The sequence below is a fragment of the Ursus americanus genome, chromosome 14, assembly GCF_024610735.1.
Source record: "Ursus americanus isolate L20-20 chromosome 14, mUrsAme1.1.p, whole genome shotgun sequence".
NCBI classification, from domain to species: Eukaryota; Metazoa; Chordata; class Mammalia; order Carnivora; family Ursidae; genus Ursus; species Ursus americanus.
Genome location: NC_142140.1, coordinates 35117891 through 35138199, shown reverse-complemented (window position 1 = coordinate 35138199; position 20309 = coordinate 35117891). Strand labels below are relative to the sequence as shown.

At 41.5% G+C, this 20309-nt stretch overlaps 1 protein-coding gene across 3 annotated transcripts in view; it reads left to right on the top strand.

Moving 5' to 3' along the window:
- Window positions 1–20309, top strand: part of CACNA2D3 (calcium voltage-gated channel auxiliary subunit alpha2delta 3) — an 834102-nt gene that overhangs the window by 226165 nt on the left and 587628 nt on the right. For all 3 annotated transcript variants that reach the window (XM_087866960.1, XM_087866961.1, XM_087866959.1), the window contains exon 4: window positions 11070–11129. In XM_087866960.1, the coding sequence (XP_087723086.1) occupies window positions 11070–11129 (60 nt within the window). The remainder of the gene's footprint in view (window positions 1–11069; window positions 11130–20309) is intronic.

Sequence of the window (20309 nt, the reverse complement as noted above, 5' to 3'; positions counted from 1 at the left end):
GGGCATCTCCTGTCTTTGCCTTGCTGGTCTCTCCAGGATCTAACCTGAAGGTAAGGGATTCTTGAACATGTACTTTCCAGACTTCTGGACCTGACAGAAAGGAGTAGCTTAGATGATGCTGAGAATCACCAGGTGCTGTCCAACACATATCCTTAATCAGCAGATTTTCTATCATTACATTCCTTGGTGTTGCTGCGAGCTTTTGCAGCACCTGCCACCCTCCTTTCCTCAAACATTCCTCCTAGCTCCAACTCCCTGTCTGAACCATTCCTTGGTATCCTGGTGGTACTAGGTAGTGGTTAATAGCACCCAGCTAGTTACCATGACTCTGTCCATCTCTTCATTCTCTCTGTCCTGTCGGCCTCCAAGTCTTGGCATGTTTACTTTCCTAAATAGCTTTAACTTGCCTTTTCTACAACCTTTCTCTTTATTGCCTTGGATCACCCTCTGAAAACATTTTAGAAATCTACATAGCTTCAATAACATTTAGCTGCTTAAAACTCTCCAGCCTCCTTTTGTGCTACCTCCCTCCATGCAGTCCCTCCTCTGCGTGTGCCCGTATACTGAACTCCTTGCAGCTGCCTGAATGTGTCATGTTCTCTTTGGCCCTAGGGTCTTTGTATATGCAATGTCCTTATCCTGGAAGGACCTTCCTGTTGTCTGGGTTAGCTCTTGTCCATCAGGTCTCAACGTAGACGAGAAGCCTCCTTGTACCCCTTAAACCTGGTGTAGTTGATCCCTCAGTGGGCTTCCTCCTCTTGGAGACTTTATTACATTGAGTGTGGTTGCCTATTTCTGTCTCCTTCCCTAGACTGTAATGTCCTCAAAGGAAGGAATGCATCTTATAAATGTTATATTCCCAGCCAAACACAGTGCCTGGCACATAGTAGGGTGAATAATAGATTGTCTTTAATTTGTGCACTGGCTCTATTTTGAACACTGGCCATGTGCTCAGTGCTGTCTTAGGAACAGAGCATGTCACCATTTTGTGGGAGGTGGGGTGGCGAGGGTATGTCTGAGGAGGGGTCATTGGAGCTGCAGCCTGAATGACAAGGAAGAGGGGGCAAACATCTGAGGATCTGGGAGAACATCCTTGGCCAAGAGTACAGGAAATGTGACAGAGATGAGTCTGTGGTGGTTTGGGGCCAGAAAGATGGCTGGAAGTCTGGGGCCAGGGCAGGAGAGGGCTGCTGAGGGTGTAGGGCCAGATCATGGAGACCCTGGGAGTCATGGTCATGAGTGATGGGATATCATCAGAGGGTTTCAACAGAGGAGGGATGCTGTCAGAATTATTCTTGAAAGGTCTTTCTTGCAGCCATGTAGATGGTAGGGCTTGGAGCAGAAGCTGGGGTCCTGTTAGGAGGCTGGGGTGTCTAGGGACAGATGGTTGTGGCTTTGACTAGGTTCTACGGGAAGATGGTGACAGTGATGGTAAACATGAGGCATACTTTGGAGGGAGAGCCCATAGGACTCACTGATGGGTGGAGATATTTGAGCAGTCAGTGGCATTAAACTGAGCCATTTCCCTGCATCAGTCTTCCCTTGTTTCACGTTTATCCCCTTCTAATTTATTTTTTTCAACACTGCTCCTGGATTAGTATAAGGATGACTTAACTCCCATAAGTGATCATGTCGGACCTCTTTATGGCCCCACCCCTGCAGTGCACGGGACACAGGATTCCTTCACCTAGCTCATCGCCCATGCTCACCTGAACCCTACCTGCCTGCCTTTTGGCACCGTCCTCCCCTTTATCTGCCCCATTTCAGGCCACGTGCCGCTCTTCCAGACACACGGGGCTCCTACCATGGACCCTTTGTTGCCTCTTCCCCGTCATTTCTCTTGGCCATGTGGTTGACTCACGCTCATCCTTTAACCCAGGCTCATGGTCACATCACTTATGACACCTTCCCCATGGTTTCCGGTACCCTGGCAGGGTTCTGTGCTCCCTGCTTTGAGTTTTCATTACACTTTACCCTCTCTGCCCTTTGTTTCCCCCACGTGTAGAGTTGGGATACTGTCTGTGCTTTCTTTTATGGGATGCTCGTAAGGAATAACTGGATTAATTGACTCAAACTCTTAGAGCAGCTCCACACATGGGGCTAGGCGGTGTGAAACCCAACAGCTGTTTGCTGTTGTCACCTGTGTGGTCCTCCTATTACAGCCCACACCACACTGTCCGATGACTTGCTTCTCCGCCCAGCTAGAACAACAAATATGCCAGTTGTCTTCCTGGCCCAAGCCCCGGCATAATTCTTCTGATATGCGTCGTCATGTCACTGTTGCCGTTGGCATCGTCAGCAGCAATGGTAAGAGCAAACATGAGTGGATGTTTACCATGTGCCGGGACTTTTAAAAGCCCCTAGTACTCTCATGAAGTAGCTGGAGCCAGTGTTCAGAGTCAGGTTGTCTGACTCCAGATCCCGCTCTCTGGACCAAAATATGTTGCCTCCCAAACCCCAGCTTAAGTTGCCTGGTAAACACTTGGATGGAACGGATACAAGGAAAGACTAAAAAGAGAATGAGAAGAGCATTTTCATGCATCAAATGTATGTGAAAATCCATCCTGAGTAGGTCAAGTCTGAATGGACGTGGAAATTGTTCTGTGTTTTTCCACTTTGAAGGAGAAGGAGAATTTTCCTCCCCTGGCTGTTGTTGGGGCCCAGGGGCTGGGAGCTGCCTGCCACACTGGCTGGCCTAGTCCGTGTCTCAGGTGCCATCCTTCAAAGCAGGTTGCTTTGGCAAACAGCTTAATTTCTGTGTTTGTGCCATTCTGAGGACATCAGTCAAACCTTTCGGTAAAGGCCCTGGCCTCATTCCATTTTCAGCCTCACTGATCGCGGATTTTGCTGCTGAAGCTGGAAAAGACTGGTGGAGTCTGAAAACCAGTCCTTAAGGAGCAGGTGCACAGCCTTGTGTTTGTGAACACGAGGTCTGGAGTCCTTTCCTTGGCAGCAGAATTAACGTTCACATAATCTCCATGTAACTGTGAACTTGAGGAGCTGGTCCAAGTTCTCCCCACGTGAGTGCCAACCGTGGGAGGCGTAGACTCGGTAAGCTGTCCTTGTTACAACCAAGCCGTGTTATGCTTGAACATCCTGTCTCTTCCCCTGCCCCGTCATAATAATTTCTTGTACTTGTGCAGAATCCTTTAGGAAATGTTTTGTGTCTGCATTGTCAGCAAATTCACACACTCGAGTAGAGAGCAAAGATGGTATTATTTTGGTGCCTCAGGTAAGAAAACAGGCTCAGAGAAGTTAAGATTTTCTCAGATCAAGCAGCTAGTGAGTAGGACGATCTGGATTCAAACCCTTGTCCCTGGGCTCTGGGACCTGTTCTCATTCTACTGGACCAAAAGCTTCCTGCAGGTCAGGTCTAAGTCATTTATTGCTTGGTGTTTCACTCAGTTCTTGATGCCATTCTAATTATTTAATGGGTTATTATCATATACTTATTAAACTAAGTTGAACAGAAGGGAACTACAACTCAGAGTAGAAACTCCGTAGGACAGATTTTCTCACTGGCCCCAACACCTTGTTAACTTGGCTGTGCCTTATCTTATGGGGATGTTGCCATCTTCCTTAGCTAGCTGGATGGTACCTTCAGTGCTCTGCCATTGTGGGTTCCAGGTCACACCTTTCAGTAAGTCCTGGAAAAGATGTAATTAAGGGCTGGAACAGAATTTTATTCACCACTGTCAGAGTCTTCAGGGATAGGTAATTTCCTTTCTTTGTGGAAAACAAGTGTCTATCCTCAAACTGACACAGTCCCATTCATCCTGGACTGTCCCCTCAGGAAGTTAATGACAGTTCCATTGCCCACAGAGGAAATAGCCCAGTTATCCCCCAACTGAAGAGTCCTGAGGGGACTTTTCAAGGTTTATGGTTAAGTAGACTTGATTTTGGTACTCAGTGAAGCCATTCCCAAGAAGGTTACATAAGTGGAAGGCCATACCATAAACTGCTGGATCATTTGGAAAAATTACTTGTCTTCTCTTCCTAACTCATCCCAGCTGCCATGGCCCTTGGGCAGCCCCTAGAGCAAAGTTTGGCTCTTTCTATCTGCGGTAGCTTTGCACATGTCACACTTGGGCAAATGCAGCCTTAGCTGTACGATGATGTGGCTTTGGTTTGGAAATTAGCCATTCATGTTGATAACAGGCATTAATTTAATCAGCCTCAAATTGATAACAGGTATCTCTTGTAGAAACAAAGATAGTTAGTTATTGATTGTGATCCTGTCTTCTGATGTAAGCGCTAGGCTTATTTTGTCTTGTAAAAGTCTGGTGCGGGTTTATGTAATCTGAAGGAGCCGGGAAGGGGGAGGAGCGGAGGAAGAGAAGAGAGAGCCCCAGGTACACGCTGGATGTGTTTGCTCTTTTGTTCCGTTACCTGCTTTCTCTGGAAACTTTATAGATTAGCTTTTATAATCCACTTTGAAATGTTTGCCGTTTTGAAAGCAGAAGCAATCTTTGCAGCTTTCAGGCAGAAGGTCATTTTATACAAAATGTTCATTCGTGTGCAACAAAGCTGATTTCTTTTACAGGAACAAAGAAATAATGAAGGCTCCTTAAAAGCTGTTTTTCTCTAAAGAAACGATCATCTTGATAGTTGGTGATTTACATGTGTCATTTCTATTGGAATTGAAAAGTAAAAACATTTGTATCAATAAGGATTACTGAATATTAGGAAGCTCTCAGATATGACTCTGTGGATTTCAGCATTCCACGGTGGGACGGAAAAGAGTTCTCATTCAGTTGTGTCCATCTTTGCCCTGGTGTATTGCCTGCTGGCCTTTGGTTGATGTGGCCCTCTGTGTAGGTCTCTGAGATCTGGTTGTTTCTAGAACATTTTCTTGCCTTCAGAAGTTTGTTTGCGATGTTCCCATGGGCCGGAACACTGGCTCAGCACATTCCTTGTTCTGGAAGAGCCTCCTGTTCTCTCGAGCACAGCTTTGATGTCACTTCCTTCTGGGATGCTTCCTAGCCTCCTGGCAGGATTCTTTGTCACTTGCCCCTTTATGATGAAACTACTGTTTTCCTTGTGTGTGGCCGTCACCCTTCCGTAAAGCCTCAGGTTTTTCATGGCTCACTGGAGGTACAAGCCCCACACTTTGGGAGATAGTGATCTGACTTCTAGCTACAAAAGCAGCAAAGATGAATCCACAGTAGTAAAAACTCCATCTTGAGAACAAAAGGGAAGGGATTTCCATGCCAGAAAGAGTGGAAATGTAAATTTGAACATCCTCCTTTTCCTCCCCCGCCCCACACTTAATGGTTCTTAAACTGTTGGTTTCTGACCCTTCATACAAGAAAGGAGTGTTTGAAATTAGCCCTGGCAACAAATCAATCTCATGTTGTCCAGATTCCCAGAGACATCTTTTCATATGCTGACAGAGATTTTTCATTTTATTTCTGGGATCAATTGAGTTTGAAATCTGTGATGCAGAGAGGACCCGGGTCTCCTCTGTCCTCACTGCTGTAGACGGTCAACATGTTGAGTTCATCCCTGCCACATAATATGGTGCTAGGGTAGCATTAATCCCAGGCACACACTGATGGGCAAAAGGTGTAACTCTTACTCTGTCAAACTGTAGCCCTTAAAGCAAAAGCTGCTGAGTCTAGTGTAAGGAAAAGATGAACCATGCTGCACCAGGCATGGTTGTGACCGCAGTTATCGTTCTTGATCGATCTATTTGGTTGTCGTTCCACACCGAGTCTAGGGCTTGTTGGATTTGAAGGAAGACTCACGTGATCTCTAACTCTGATATTCTTGACAATTCAATCATTAGCTCCAAGCGAACCATTGGGGCAGCCCAAAGCCATGTTAATGGTTATAGATTTTCCTTAGAATCACCTCAGTTGAGCTTAATCCTTTTTTTTTGGAGAAAGAATTATGTATTCACTCCAGAAAAAAAAAATGGCAATAAAAATGCTGGTCCGATTATTAAATGTGTTGTTGCAAAGCGTTAAATGAAAACCACAAAATGTATTAAGTGCTTTGAAATCTTTGTTAAATTCCAATATCCCATTATAACAGCCTTTACAAGCCGAAGCTTTTTCGTTTTAACATGAGAAATAAAAATAACGTTTTTCTTTGCTACTCCATATGGTTTTTATATTTCTGTTTTGCTTTAAGGATTTTCGTCTGTAATTGCTCCCTCCCCCGCCTTTCCCCTTGCTTATTAAAAAACTTTTTTTCATTTGTACATAATTTGTTCATTCTGATAGAATCAGTAGGAGTCTAGTAGTAGGTTACTTTGTTGTATATCATGTTTTCTGTTACCCTTCCCCCCCCACTGCACCATTCTTTCTTCTTTTCTCCCGTTAAGCCAAGAGGACCAGGAATAAAAAAATGATAATAATAATAATAAAATAAAATAGAAGTGGAACAAACAAAATCGTTTTCTTTTTCTGATCCAATTTTTACTGTGACTTGGTGTCCTATTTTCCCCCTCCTGAACCACGACGGAAAGCTTGACCTCTGTGATGTCTTTAGCTGTAGTCTTGATTTACGTGTTGTGGGGGAGGAGACGGGAGACTGCATTCTGTAGCATTGTACTGATTATACGTGGGGTCATTGTAACAAGAAATAAGATGTGGTTTTAAACGAAATGCTTTAATATCTCGCTATTCCCCTTGGCAGTTTTGCCTTCACCATGGCTATAAATAGTGTCCCTGGCCCATGGCTTCTAGCATTTCTTATTTATAAAGATAGCTTTTGTTTGTATTTATTTCACTAAAAGGGAAGAATTATTTAGAAATATAAAAAGCCGCTGAAACATACATCAGCTCATGAACTGCAACTTTTTGGCTCATAGATGCTTTGTGTCCAAGGCCAGGATGTATATTCCAAGTACACTGTTACCATTTTTGTTGAGTGACGGACTGCTCTGGCATCAGAGTGGGGAGAATCTGTGGACAGCACTGCCGTTTTCCTTGCCTCAGAGCTCAGTTTTGAATGCTAGTCTTCAAAGCCATTTTTATTTCCAGTGTTCAGTTTTAATTAAAAACCACATTCACAATTCTATAATCCCATCTGCAGATCCAAAAGGGGAATTCATACAAGAGAAAATTAACTTATTATTAAAGGCACACTGCCTTTCCAACAGGTATAATAGAGTAACAGTTTCCCTTGGGCTCTGTGGTTCCTTATATAATAACTAAAATATTAGCAAATTTTAATTGATTTTTCCCTACCTGCAAGTGGTAATCAAACTTATTTTTAAAACATACTTAATTTGATTTAGATGATAAGGGTATTTGCTCAGGAAAGAGACATGAGAGGCTGCTCTTTTCTACCGGCAAGTGTCAGAGGTGGAAGTTGAGTGGTTTTGACTTCTTTAAATGGTGATTCAATTTATTTTTATTTTAGTAACAGTAGGAACTTCTGTCCTCGGGACTCCCTTTTAGGTAAATTTATGGCTCATGATATCCTTCTTAAATAACATTTCTTTTAACTCGTGTATCTTTATAAGAGTATTTCAGAAGAAAGATCAACTATCCTTTGTTCTTTCCAAAAGGTACACGGTTCTGGATGTGCTGTTGTCATTACCATTGTGCACAACAGGTGTGCTTGTGCTTGGAGATCTCCCCCTGAATTTCCCCATAAAATGTAAGCTGATCTTCCCGTAGCATCAGAGGGCAGATTGGGATAGCCCCGTGGTCCACTGCATGAAGTGTGAATCCTTTCAAAGAGCTCCTCTGTGTCGTGAGCTTCATGGGAAAATACCTTCATGGAAACAAAAAATATATGAATTAAATTAAGAAAAAAAAGCGCGTGGTAAATTTAACTTGAGAATGAACATAAAAGCTGGCTAGCAGGGTACTCACTGCTGCGTACAGAGAACAGTGCTCTGGCTGATCTCAGCAGTTAGTACAATGGTATTGAATTGTTTCCAATGTATTACCTTCTCGTGCCCCATTGTTACAGGATTTGTGTCCCCTTGGTGTCTAGGTTCTTAGTCATGCTGCTTCGGAGAATGAAGAGGTAGACCAGACGAAGAGTGGTGGGCAGCAAAGCAAAGTTTATCGAGCAAGAATACAGAGCTCCCAGAGAGGGGGACCTGAGTAGGTTGCCCTCGGAATTTCTAAGTTTAGGGGTTTTTATGAGCTCTTTTGCTCGGAACTTAAGCAATCAGGGTGTGTTGAGTTGTGCCAATCAGGGCTTTGTTCATGTATCTGTCTACCTATTAGGTTAATGTCCATGTGCTGATGGTCTTTTTCTTGCTGACATCTGGGGGCTTAGGTCTTAACTGCCTCTTGCTCGTGATATGGACAAATGCTTTTGTAGTTAATTGTCTTATTTTAGGACATTCTGCAAAGGCTGCAAAGCAGAATGTCAGTGCAGTCCTGTCCAAGCTGCAGAACGGGATGTCAGTGCTGTTTTATTTGAGCTGTCCTGACTCCATATTTTCTTCTTGGGAACCCTGACCCTGACTACCTAACTGTCCAACTAACTCCTAACACCGTGACGTGTATTACAGTATTGAAATACGTTTCATGTTATGTTATATATGAATGTTATATGGTATATATGATATACACATACCTATATACTCACAAAGGCAAATGAAATGTATTTTTCTAGATGCATGAAATACATTTTGTGCTGTGTTATTTCATGATAATTTCAACTACCTATTATTTCCATCTTGTTCTCTTATTTGTTGGTGTTATACTGCTTTATTGTTTTCCTCATTTCCAGTTGTTCACTTCTTTCAATATTACCTGTCTTGGTCATCATGAAATTTTATTTTTTTCTTATTTTTTAAAAAGATTTTTATTTATTTATTTGACAGAGAGAAAGAGAGTGAGCACAGGCAGGGGGAATGGCAGAGGAAGAGGGAGAAGCAGACTCCCTGCTGAGCAGGGAGCCTTATGCGGGGCTCGATCCCAGGACCCTGGGATCATAACCGGAGCCGAAGGCAGATGCTTAACCAACTGAGCCACCCAGGCGCCCCGATTTTTTTCTTATCTTTTGATCATTTGTACATGTCATCCACATTTCTTCTCTGGGTTCTCAGAGTACTTAGACACCATGAAACAACAACATCTGTGTGTTTAGGTAAATGCATGACTTTTTTTGATAATGTAAATGTCCAGACATGTATAATATTTATAACCATTCTATAAACCTCAGTATGTAACTGATTTCATGATACATATATAAAAATTCTAAATCTGTTGCAAAGATTAAGAGAATAAGCTTTCACAAATACATAGATTCCTTATATAACTGTCACTCATCTGTCAAGGTCCATCAGGATGCATTTGCAGATTGGGTCATGTGATCCTGGGAGGCTGACAAACTTCATTGTCTAGGCTGATTCTAGGAAGAATGTGACCCAATGAAAGCTTGGGGCCAATGGATCCAATCTATGTATGGTGTCTCTCCTTATTTTTCTTTTTCTCTGTTTCTTATCCTTTCCATTTTATGCTTCTCTTCTAGAAAGCATTTAATGTCTTATAGTGAAAATACTTATGTACACAGATTTTAAAAAGACAAATGAAAATTGAAAAACCTTGGAGGGCTGGTGGATATCATTAATCAAGGCAGCAGGGATGAGTTCAGCTCTAGGATGAGTGCTGTTATTTGCCATTGGTTCTCAAACTTTAGCAGCTTCCGAATTCCCTGGAGGGCTTGTTAAAGCAGATTGCTGCGCCCACCCCCAGGGCTTCTGATTCTGTAAAATGAGATGGGGCTTGCAATCATGCATTTTTAACACATTCATGGGTGAAACTGATGCTGCTGGAGGGGGACAGCCCTTGGAGAAGCACTACTCTAGGGTCACTGTTTCAGGGGTTTCAGATGAAGAAACTGAGGCCTGAGAGGGGAAGTGGCAAACAGCACTGATGTAGTGGGTTGCATCTAGGCTAGAATTAGAACTGGGCCTTTTGGCCCTCTCTGGCCCTGTAATGTTCTCCTGGGGTCTGTTCTTTGATTGACCAGAGAAGGGGAAATCTCTTCATCTGAAGGAAGGGTGGAAGGATTCCTGTCTGTGGGCAGCATTGTCTGGCTGCCCTCTTTCTTTGTATGTTCTATGGAGAGAGACAGCTTAGTAGTCTCTGTTGGTGCCTAATGTTACCCACATATATTCCAACCTCTTCATTTCCATATCCAATTTAATAATTATTCATGGAACATTTGTTGATTTGTAATCACTTAGAGATTAATACCCATGTCATCATGTTTCAAACATGGCCTATTAAACTCAGGTCTGTATTATGTCAATTAAAAACAAGTTAAAGACAGCCTGGACTCCAAGAGTAACTAGGAGAAAAATAGAAATGGCTGAATTTTTACCTGGATCTGAAGGTTTTGCTTTTAGTTTGATGAAATTTCAGTGAACTATTATCTCATTAAATGAGTTCTCTGCAATATTCTCTAGCCTACGTTTTCAACTCAATGTTGGCAAATTCAAATTAAAATAAAAATGATTTCGATAGTTGATTAATTGCCTTTAAATGGAATTTCATGAAATTGCTCTCATAAGAATATGGATTGGCTGAATTTAGTTGGCTAAGAAGAACAATAAGAGTTGTGTATTTATGGGTCCTGCTTATTGATTTAATTTCAGCGATTTCTTATTGCGATGCAGATTGTCAAAATGGCATTGATGTGCCATAAATTCAAATAATTGTCACCTGATAATTACATACTAGAACTGGATGCAGAAAGAATTGCTTTGAATGGGAATTAAGTAGTATTTCTCAAACCAAAGGGGAAGAAAGCCCACTTAGTGTTGGGCTCAATTTAGTAAATCTTGACGAAGAGCCTTCTGTATCTAAGGAATATGCTCTTCTAGGTAGGTTCAGGCATCCACACTGGGCCTCAAGGGCCAGTGTCTTTGAGTTGTTGCAAATTGCTATGAAAATGGCTGCAGAACTTGGGTGCATGTGTCCACAATGAGGTAAGCAGCAACCAGATTTGCAAAGGCTCCAGGTCACAGTGCACATGCTATGATATTATCTGTCCTCTTGGGGCAATGGAGAAACATTGGTCTTTTCACATGGTTGGAACGGGTTCTGGGCCACATTTCTGATCCTTTGTGTTGCCTTCTATCTTTTCAGCGTCTTGTGGAGGCAGCAGAAGAGGCACATCTGAAACACGAATTTGACGCAGACTTGCAGGTAACCGATTCAAGGTTGAGTTAAATTTTTCATGTGTTGGCTGCCAAACAAGAGATGCTAAGTGTACCAGAAACACCTGCTTTCAGTGGATGGAAGAGAAGGGCTTTCAGGGGGATGGTACAGAGTTGGAATAAATGGTCCCCGACCATTTTCCACCATGACGGTTACAGTGAGTGATAACACACACCCACACACATGCACGGAACCAGATTTGAATGAACTTCTCCGCAGTTCTGGAGGACGTAACCAGTCAAGTAACAATAATCACCAGAACTTCTAATGATATATTGATAAGATAGCAGAATATTTATAAATCCCACTTCCTTGGCTGCGTTTAGGTGACTGAAAGCAAAATTGTGACAATCTTGGATTGACTGTTAATTGTATCTAAAAATTAAATCATCACTGACATGGGATTTGAACACATACATAATAAACTTCTTACAGTGGATTTTGTATCCAATTATGACTTACCTGTGTTTGGCCGAGAAGGATTTTGATGTTGCCATGTCTATAGAGAACATCTTAAAAGGCAACAAGTGAGTTGAATAATACCTGGAGGTTCCTTTGGGTCCCTCTTCCTCTTGAAGGAAATATTATCTGAATTGCCATTTTGAGTTCTGCTCAAAACACTGCTAGGTAAACAAAAGGAGTCCTTAAGCCTGTGCTTTGCTAGAATGTATCTCTTCTAATGGCTTGTGGTCACAATTAAGAAGTAGTGTTTATTTTGCTGTGTTTTCATTTATTGGAAAAGATAAAGGCAGACATAAATATGCAAGCACAAAAAAGGTGGTGATACCAAAATAGCCTTTGGTGTCTTTGTTTCGTGGATGAACCTCTTCTCATTCCTCCCCATCTATATTTTTTGCTTTAGGGGTAAAATAATGCACACTCAAATGGGGTAATTGAGGAAAGTTTAATAAAGGCAGTATTTACAAAGGTATCGTTGGAGAAACCAACAGGTGATGGTGTCATGGCGCAAGCCACCTTCCTGGCCTAAGGAGCAAGAGGAAGGAATGGTGTCCAGAACCCAGGCAAAGTAGCTATATGGAAAGAGTATTTGATAGAGGTGAGCAGCCAATCATGGTGAGCTAGAAGGATGGAATTTAGGGGGATAATATCCTGATAACAGTGTCTAGCCTTCTGATACCTTGCTGGTACCCACTGTCAGCTAAAGCCAACTACTGGTGTGGTTGATGGAATTCCGTCTTCTGAAATCGAGCTAGGTGCAGGAGGATGAAGAGTGGGTCTGAAGAGGAAAAGAAACGATGAAGCCCACCATTTGGTGGTCATTTTCAGGCATAACACCAACATCTGAAGCAAATAGAGCCAGGACCGTAGGCAAGCACAAGAGCTTCCAGGGGGAGGTGGAGAAGTGTCAGGGACCATTGGTAACATCAGGGTAGGGGAGGCCAGCCCAGCTCTTTGAGCAGAGCTGCAAGAGAAGGGGCAGAGGAGTTAGCTGAATATAGCAAGAAGCACCTTGCTTCCTCCAACCACACCTACATGGTGGCTATAGGAAGGTCCAGGGGCCATTTACTGGCCACATTTATCTTCAGTGTGCCTCCTCTTCAGAGGTTTAAGTTCCTAGAGTGGGCTAGAGGGATTGAATGGAAGTATGAGGAAGCAACTTTGTAACCGTGAGGGTTTCAGGGTCCTCTTGAATGTGTTGACAAGAGAAACCATCTCCTTCTCCTGGGGAATATTCTGGTTGTAAATTACTGAAACTCAAATCCACTCAAATGAGATTATAATGTTGAATAAAATAAGAATCCCTGGGTCCTCTCTAATAAGATACAAATAAGTAGACATAGGTGATAGATAAGTATATACATAAATAAGAAGAGAAAGCTCAGGGCACTTGGGTGGCTCAGTCGGTTAAGTGTCTGACTCTTGATCGCAGCTCGGGTCTTGATCTCAGGGTTGTGAGTTCAAGCCCTGCATTGGGCTCCAAGCTGGGCATGGAGACTACTTAACAAAAATGAAAAAGAGAAGGGAAAGCTCCTGCAGTAGAATGCGAACTAATAAATATAAGAGAGATGGCGGAGATAGGAGATTGTGGTAATAATTCAGACAGTAATCTTCAGTGGATATTAAAACTAGTAGGAAAGTGTTTGATGAAGAACAGGACCCTGATAGTTTCAAAGTATCTGCCCACAAATTACTTATTAATTACAAAGGGGACTATAGCAACCATGGAGAAGCCTGGCGGAGACCACCTTAAATAGGTAATCAAAGTTGGTATCACCGGTGATGAGACAAAGTGATATCAGGTGCCTCCACGTGTGTGTTGAGCTTTAGGGCAGCAACCCTACGTAGAATTCTTGCCCAAAATGTGTAACCTGAATCTAATCATGAGAAAGTATCAGACAAATCTGGATTGAGGAATCTTCTACAAGGTAACTGGCCAGACTCCTCTTCAAACCTTCCAAGGTCAAGAAAGACAAAGAAATATTGAGGACCTGTTCTAGACTAAAGGACACAAAAAACACGTGATGATGAAATGCAACGGATCCAGAACCAGCAGTAAAGATTTGAAAATGGACTCTGCATTGGATAATGATGATGTATCAGTGTTGAATTTCCTGGTTTCCTTGTATTGTACTTCTGGAGGAGAATGTCCTTGTTCTTGGATGTTTTTGGACCAAGCATTTACATCCATTGGTCCAACAGGAAGAAGTGAGTTTATAGGAGAGTGAAAAAGATTATTTGGAAAATCTGGTGTTATTTATGGCTCATATATAGTCAGTTTTATTCTGAGATCAGTTGTCCACACAACATGAGTGGGCAAGGGAGGGAATGATTTAGTGACTTGAGGGGATTATATATCCCTCAGCAGAGGACAAATGTTCTGTGGTTTAGCTCAGCTAACCTAGAGTCACTCTTTTTTGTCCCTAGGAAGCTAGTGTTACCTTCAAGAGTGCTGACTCCTACTGCTGAAGCTTTACAGTGTAAATCTGGTGCAGCACAGCTGATTCCCTTGTCAGATGTGGTGCTGTAGGCATTCATACAACATTAGCTTCTCTCTCCAAAAGAGAGAGACGGACAGAGAGACTGAGAAAATGAGTCTTTGGGTTGTTGCAGTTTTTGTCCTCTTGGGAACAAAGAAGGGGAGCCCAGTTTTTCCTCCTCCAGTGATCTGTTTTATATAAGTGCAAGAGAAATATCAGGGGCTACAGTTGTGGTCTGAACTAGAGTAGAATTTGAAATATTACAGAGTGTCGTTTACTACCTGGACCTTAGACTGTGGCGAAATCTTCTCTGGGTCAGAGTAAACCATGGGTGCTTTTGTGAGCACCTGTAAAAGAGAAGCCTTTGAAAAAATGGATGTGCATGGAAGAATGCATGTCTTCGTAGATGAAGGTGTTAAGGCTGTGAAGCTTCAGTGCTATTAAGTGCACGTCTTAACAGCTTGGATGTCAGCCCCATTGCTATCACTGGGATAGCAGGTCTGCGCACAGGCTCTGGGTTTATTGCTACAACAGTCCATTAGAGCTGATCAATTGTTAATCTGGGTTCCGCTGACCTCTTGGCAACCCCTGCTGGCGGATTGTTTTTATCAAAAAAATTTCAGACTACCATCTGCTCACAATGAAGTAATGCTGAGGATGTCCCCGTGCTTTAGTTCAGAGGGAGCTGGAAGTCTGTTTTCCTACAGGGGAAAAAAAAAGTGCTTTTGTAAAATTTCCCAAACTTTGCAGCTTTGAGTCTTAGCCCCCCTGTCCCCAAAATAGAAAAGAAATGGTGGGTCTGCCTCTTCTTTCCATTTAGCTCGGAGTCTTTGCATCATTGTACCATTCATGTGCTTTGAAAGTGAAGAATTTGCTTTTCATTGGTAGAATCATCAAGAGTTATCAGAAGAAAGTCATGCCTGCTTTATTGTCAGGATTTTATTTTTCATTTAAATTTGTGTTACAGTCTCTTTAGAGGTTGATGTTTTTCTCATGGGCTTATGGCCTTGACATCAGCAGTCGCCTTTGTAAGGTTCTCTAACGTGGTATTAGCTTATTCTTAACAAAAACTATATTGGGGCAACAGCCTTGGAAGGGTCGCATGTGTGAACAACCCACAACACAGCGTCCTCCATGGAAACCAGAGCTGCCTGGTCATCTTTATTGGCTGGGAAACTTTATTGTTGACACGGGGGTCAGTTCAGCCTTCTTTTTGGCTTGTCCCTCTCTATGGATGGCCTGTGGGTTCTAGATGGGTCTTCTCTTGGTTTTGTTCTTTCCTTTCCGATCATCTATCCTTTGGGGCAATTTATAGTTGTAATTGCTATGAACAGAGGCCTCGTTAAAATGGCATCTTTGCTTTTTTATTTTGTGCTTTGAATTAACATAGTTTTTTATGTAAAGTTCATATGAGATTGGATAATTATAATGAAAACAGTTGAAAAAAACCTGTGTCTTAATTATAATGTGGTTATTTCAGTGTTTCACCCTCATTCAACCCAATGTGAGGTGAGGATGGAGTGGTGGGAGTGGACCCTACCCCCGATTATCCTAGCCATTGATGAATTTCCAGAAAACTAGGTCTACACGTGTAGTATAACTTGGACAGAATGCTTTCCCCTTCTTACTTACTCTTTCTTTTTGGGTTTTTCCATTGGCAGCGAAGAAGATGAAAAAAAGTCCTTTTGACAGTTTACTAAAAACCTGCTTATCTTTGAACCGCAAACATATTTTCTTTGAAAGCTGTCTCCAATAAGTGCCAATTGCACAGAGCTGGTGCGCAGCAGAAAAAAAAAAAATGTGATTTTGAATTGTGTATCCTACAGAAGCCTTTTCCATTGCAAAGTTTTCTATAATAATTTTTCTTTGTTATTTTGTAAGTAATAGGAAAATGAAAAGCCTGGTGACATGCAGAAGGAAAACAAAAGTGTGAGTGGGAAAGAACTGGGGAGTGGCGTGTCTTGCACGTCCCCTCCTGGTCATCCCCAGGCCACAGACACCTAGCTTGCAAATGCAGTGGCCTCATTGCAATGTTGGGGTGAGGGGTTTGGAAGGACACAGAGACCGTGATGGGAAATCTCCCAATGGGACAGCTGGTGATACGCCATCCTCCCGGGAGCAGCTCCCCTCCACCGCCTCCTGGCCAGACCTCTTAGAGTGGGAGGTCCTGGCTGAGGGAGACCCAGGTGAAGGGAGCGGGGTGGGGGGGGGGTCCTCTACTATAGGACGTGTCTATATCACCATTCACCGGAGAAGAAAGCCTTTCCTGGGAAGGATTTAGAAAGGGCAGCAGAGCAGCAAGCAGCAGAGCAGAGCTGTCCTTTCCCCTGACAGTATTTCCCTGCCTGCCGGTGAGGCTTTGCCCTGGGGAAACGCTTGTGGGCATGAGCCAAGGATGGGTTTAGTAGACGTTCTTTTTGAGCAGAGGAAATCACCATCCTCATGGGCTTTTTCATGTGCTGCTGTCAAGCCCCAGTCCATCGTTGTCCTCTTGGCCTGAATGAGGTGTTGAGCTCCTTGCAGAGGGAGGAGGTGGAGCACAGAAGACCCCGTCCCCAGAATCACAAATGGTGCTTTTCCTAAGAGGTAGCGAATTGACTTTTTGTGCATAAGCAAGAAACCTAGGGGTCATGTCTACAGGAAAGACACTGAAAAGAGAAGTAAATTTCACTCTTTCTATTAAAATAAATCTCCCTCCCCTCTTTCTGATCTAACTTATGAGAACATGCCTATTTTTTTTTCTTTTTATCAGCTTGGCAAAGGGGTCATAGTTAGTCTTCTGCATTTTAAGATCTTACATTAGGATGTTTCTTAGTTAGGGGCCACATGTCATTTATGCACAAGACTGATGGGTAGTTTCCCCAGAATCTCTCAGGGTGAACATTTAAAAATTACAATAATTTCTCAGTTGTCACATACACACTCTCTGTGTACACACATTATCATTTTTGTTCATTTGGCTAGAATGTTAGAACTTTTCATAAGGTCAGTGCATAACTGGGCTTTGTGTTAATGAGTTGTCTGGTGGTCACATGTGAGGCACAGGACCCGGACATTGGTCACTTGAAAGTGTAAGAAGGGGTGGCAGGTGGAGCCTCAGCTAGACCCAACTCGGAGAGCCTTGGCCTGGAGGTCTGGAAATGTAGGTTCCAGTAGTTTTTGTCCCACCTGGACTGTTTACGTGCTCAGAGATCTGCTACTGTGGTCTCTTTGCTCCTCCATGAAATAATGCACCTGTTGCATCGGGATGATTTCTAAGGTTCCATCCATCTCTCATGTGCGGCGGTCGTTCAACAAGTAGTTGTCCGTAATCTCCTCTGTGTCTGGCGCTGTGCTGTGGATGTGGCCATGAGCTCAGCTGATGCTGCCCTTGTTCTCGCAAAGTGCGCCATCTAACAGCAATGCTGGATATTAAAGCCATGATGATGTAAATAATTATTACATTGTAATCATGATAAGCGAACATGAAAGAGAAGGACAGGGCATCATCACCATGCACAATTAGCAGACCTCACGTAGTCTGGGCTATCAAGGGACCTTGAAGCAAAGGCCCCAGTAGTGACTCTTGATGGAGTGGAGATTCTGGAGTTCACCTCCACCACACCTAGAAGAAATGTCCCCAGACACAGAGAACCCATAATATCTTTATTTCCCGTAAGTGCAGAACTTTTATCTCCTTTCCATACCATAATTTTTCTCACCTCTGAACTCTAATGATACTTTATTTTTGCCTCTTTCCTGATGCTCATCATTTTCTGTCCTATTAATTTTATTTGCCTATGTCTATGTATTGCTTAATTTAATATTTATCCAGGGCTCAGTACATGTTAGACCCTGTTCTAGGTTGTGGAATTTGCACAATCTGAGATGTGACCTCTAGCCCCCAGGAAAGTTCTAATCTACATTTTTAAATGTATTTTTTTGGTTGTTGCTTGAAGGACTACAGTGAGAATCCTTAACCTAAGCGTGCAGTGTATCCAGACTTACTTTAGTGTGTGAAGTACCATGTGGAATGAAAAGTTTTCAACAGTGTGATTCTACCTACCACCGTCCTTTGTGGTATAACCATTTATTGTACTTCTGTATGTGTGATAAATACCATAATAAATGTTATTTTTATTTGGCTTTATTTTTGGGTTAATCAGCTGTTTTCTAAAAAATTAAATAAGAAAAAAGATAGCAGTATATTTACCCACACATTTGCCATTTCTGGCACTCTTATTCTTCCTCTGGATTTGAGTTTCCATCTGTTACATTTCTCTTCAGCCTGAAGAACCTCTTTTAGCATTTTTTATTTATTTTATTATTTTATTTTTACATTGCAGGTCTGGGAGTCACAACTTCTCTCAGCTTTTGTTTATCTAAAAATATCTATTTCACCTTCATTTTTGAAGGGTAATTTTGCTGGTTATAGAATTTTTACTTGACAGTTTATTATTATTATTATTTTTAGCACTTTGAAGATATAATCCCATTCTCTACTGATCTTTAATGTTTCTGATGAGATGTCAACCATCATTTTATCTTTATTCCTCTGTATACAGTAGGTCATTTTTCTTTGCTACTTTCATGACTCTTCTCCTTATCTTTGATTTACAGTGTACTGTATAGTGTGATAAATAAAGGATATGTCTAGATGTGATTTTCTTTATATTTATTCTACTTGGAGTTTGCTGAGACTGTTAATATTCTCAACACATTTGAAAAGTTTTTAACAACGGGGAGCCTGGGTGGCTCAGTTGATTGTCGGGCTCTGCACTCCGTGTGGCATCTGCTTGAGGATTCTTTCCCTCTACCCCTCCCTTGCTCACTTACATGCTCTCTCTCTCTAAAATAAGTGAATAAATCTTAAAAAAAAGAAAACTTTTTAACAATGATTTCTTCAAAATTTTATTGCCCCATTTTACATTTCCTACTACAACTTAAGTCACATCTATGTTAGATTGCTTTACCTTGTCCCACAGGTCACTGTGGCTCTTTTTTGTTTGTTTGTTTCCAATCTATGTTCTATTGATTAGTCTCCAGGTTCACTAACCCATTCTTCTGTAGTCTCTAATCTGCTGTTAAGTTCATTCAGTGAATGTTTTATTTTATATATTGTACTTTTAGTTTGAGAATTTTCATTAAATCTTTTTTATAGTTTCTATTTCCTGCTGAAATTCCTTATCATTGAACTGATTATAGTCATGTTGTTGTTTTATTTAAGTCCTCAAGCACAGCTACAAAGCTGTTTTAAATTTCTTCTCTGATAATTCCAGCACCTGGGTCATTTCTGTGTCTGTTGACTCCTTTTTTTTTTCTTTTGAAGTGACTTTCCTTTTTTTTTTTTTTTCTTATTTATGTGTCTAGTGATTTTTTATTTGTGCTGGACATCGTAATTATAGCTTTGACTGATTTTCATAAATTTCCTCATTATCCATCTTAATATAGTTCCATCCATGTGGTAGGTGTTCTAAAAATACCAAGTTTATTGAATATGATTAAATTGGTAGTAGAAAACACTTATTTAGGACATGAAGAGAGAAATGATACATCGTATATAGCAGAACAGCCTCCAGTGATTTGATATTCTGCATCACATAAACCTTGACTTCTTTGTTCCAAAAGTACCACACAAGGCCATTTTCTAGCTGAAAGAAAGAGAAAAGTTCATTTTTGTTGATAACCTTAGAATGTAAAAATTGTTTCTCAAAAAAATTATCATTTCTACAGCTTAATTATATTAGTACCATCATGTGTTCTAAATCCAAATAAAGGTATTAATAGGAACAAGTTTAAAGACAAAAATGCAACTTAATAGCAAAAAGAATTGACTTGGTTTTGTTTGACCAGTAATCTTCCTTTATAGATCAGAGGAAAAATTACAGTATTTGCTCCTGTCAAAGTTATTTTTTATTTGCCTGTACAGCATTTATGTATTAGTGACCCTTTTTTCTTTGTTACTTTTGTGTTTAGAAACTCTGGTTCTTTTATCTAATTTCATTAACAGATACAATCTAAGAAAATGCCTCTCCAGGTTCTCTGTGTTTTCCTCACTGTTCTAGTTTTCTTGCTACAATATTCTTTTTTCTATCATGACCATGCATATCTCAATTTGTAGGTAATAGTGGTTATAGAAGTCTGAATTATTGCTTTTGAGAGCACTTTCTCTCCTACCAAACTCATTTGTTCTTTTGTGATTCTTTTAACTTTTGGTTTTTCTCAATTGGGCTTTCTCAAAGCTGGGAAT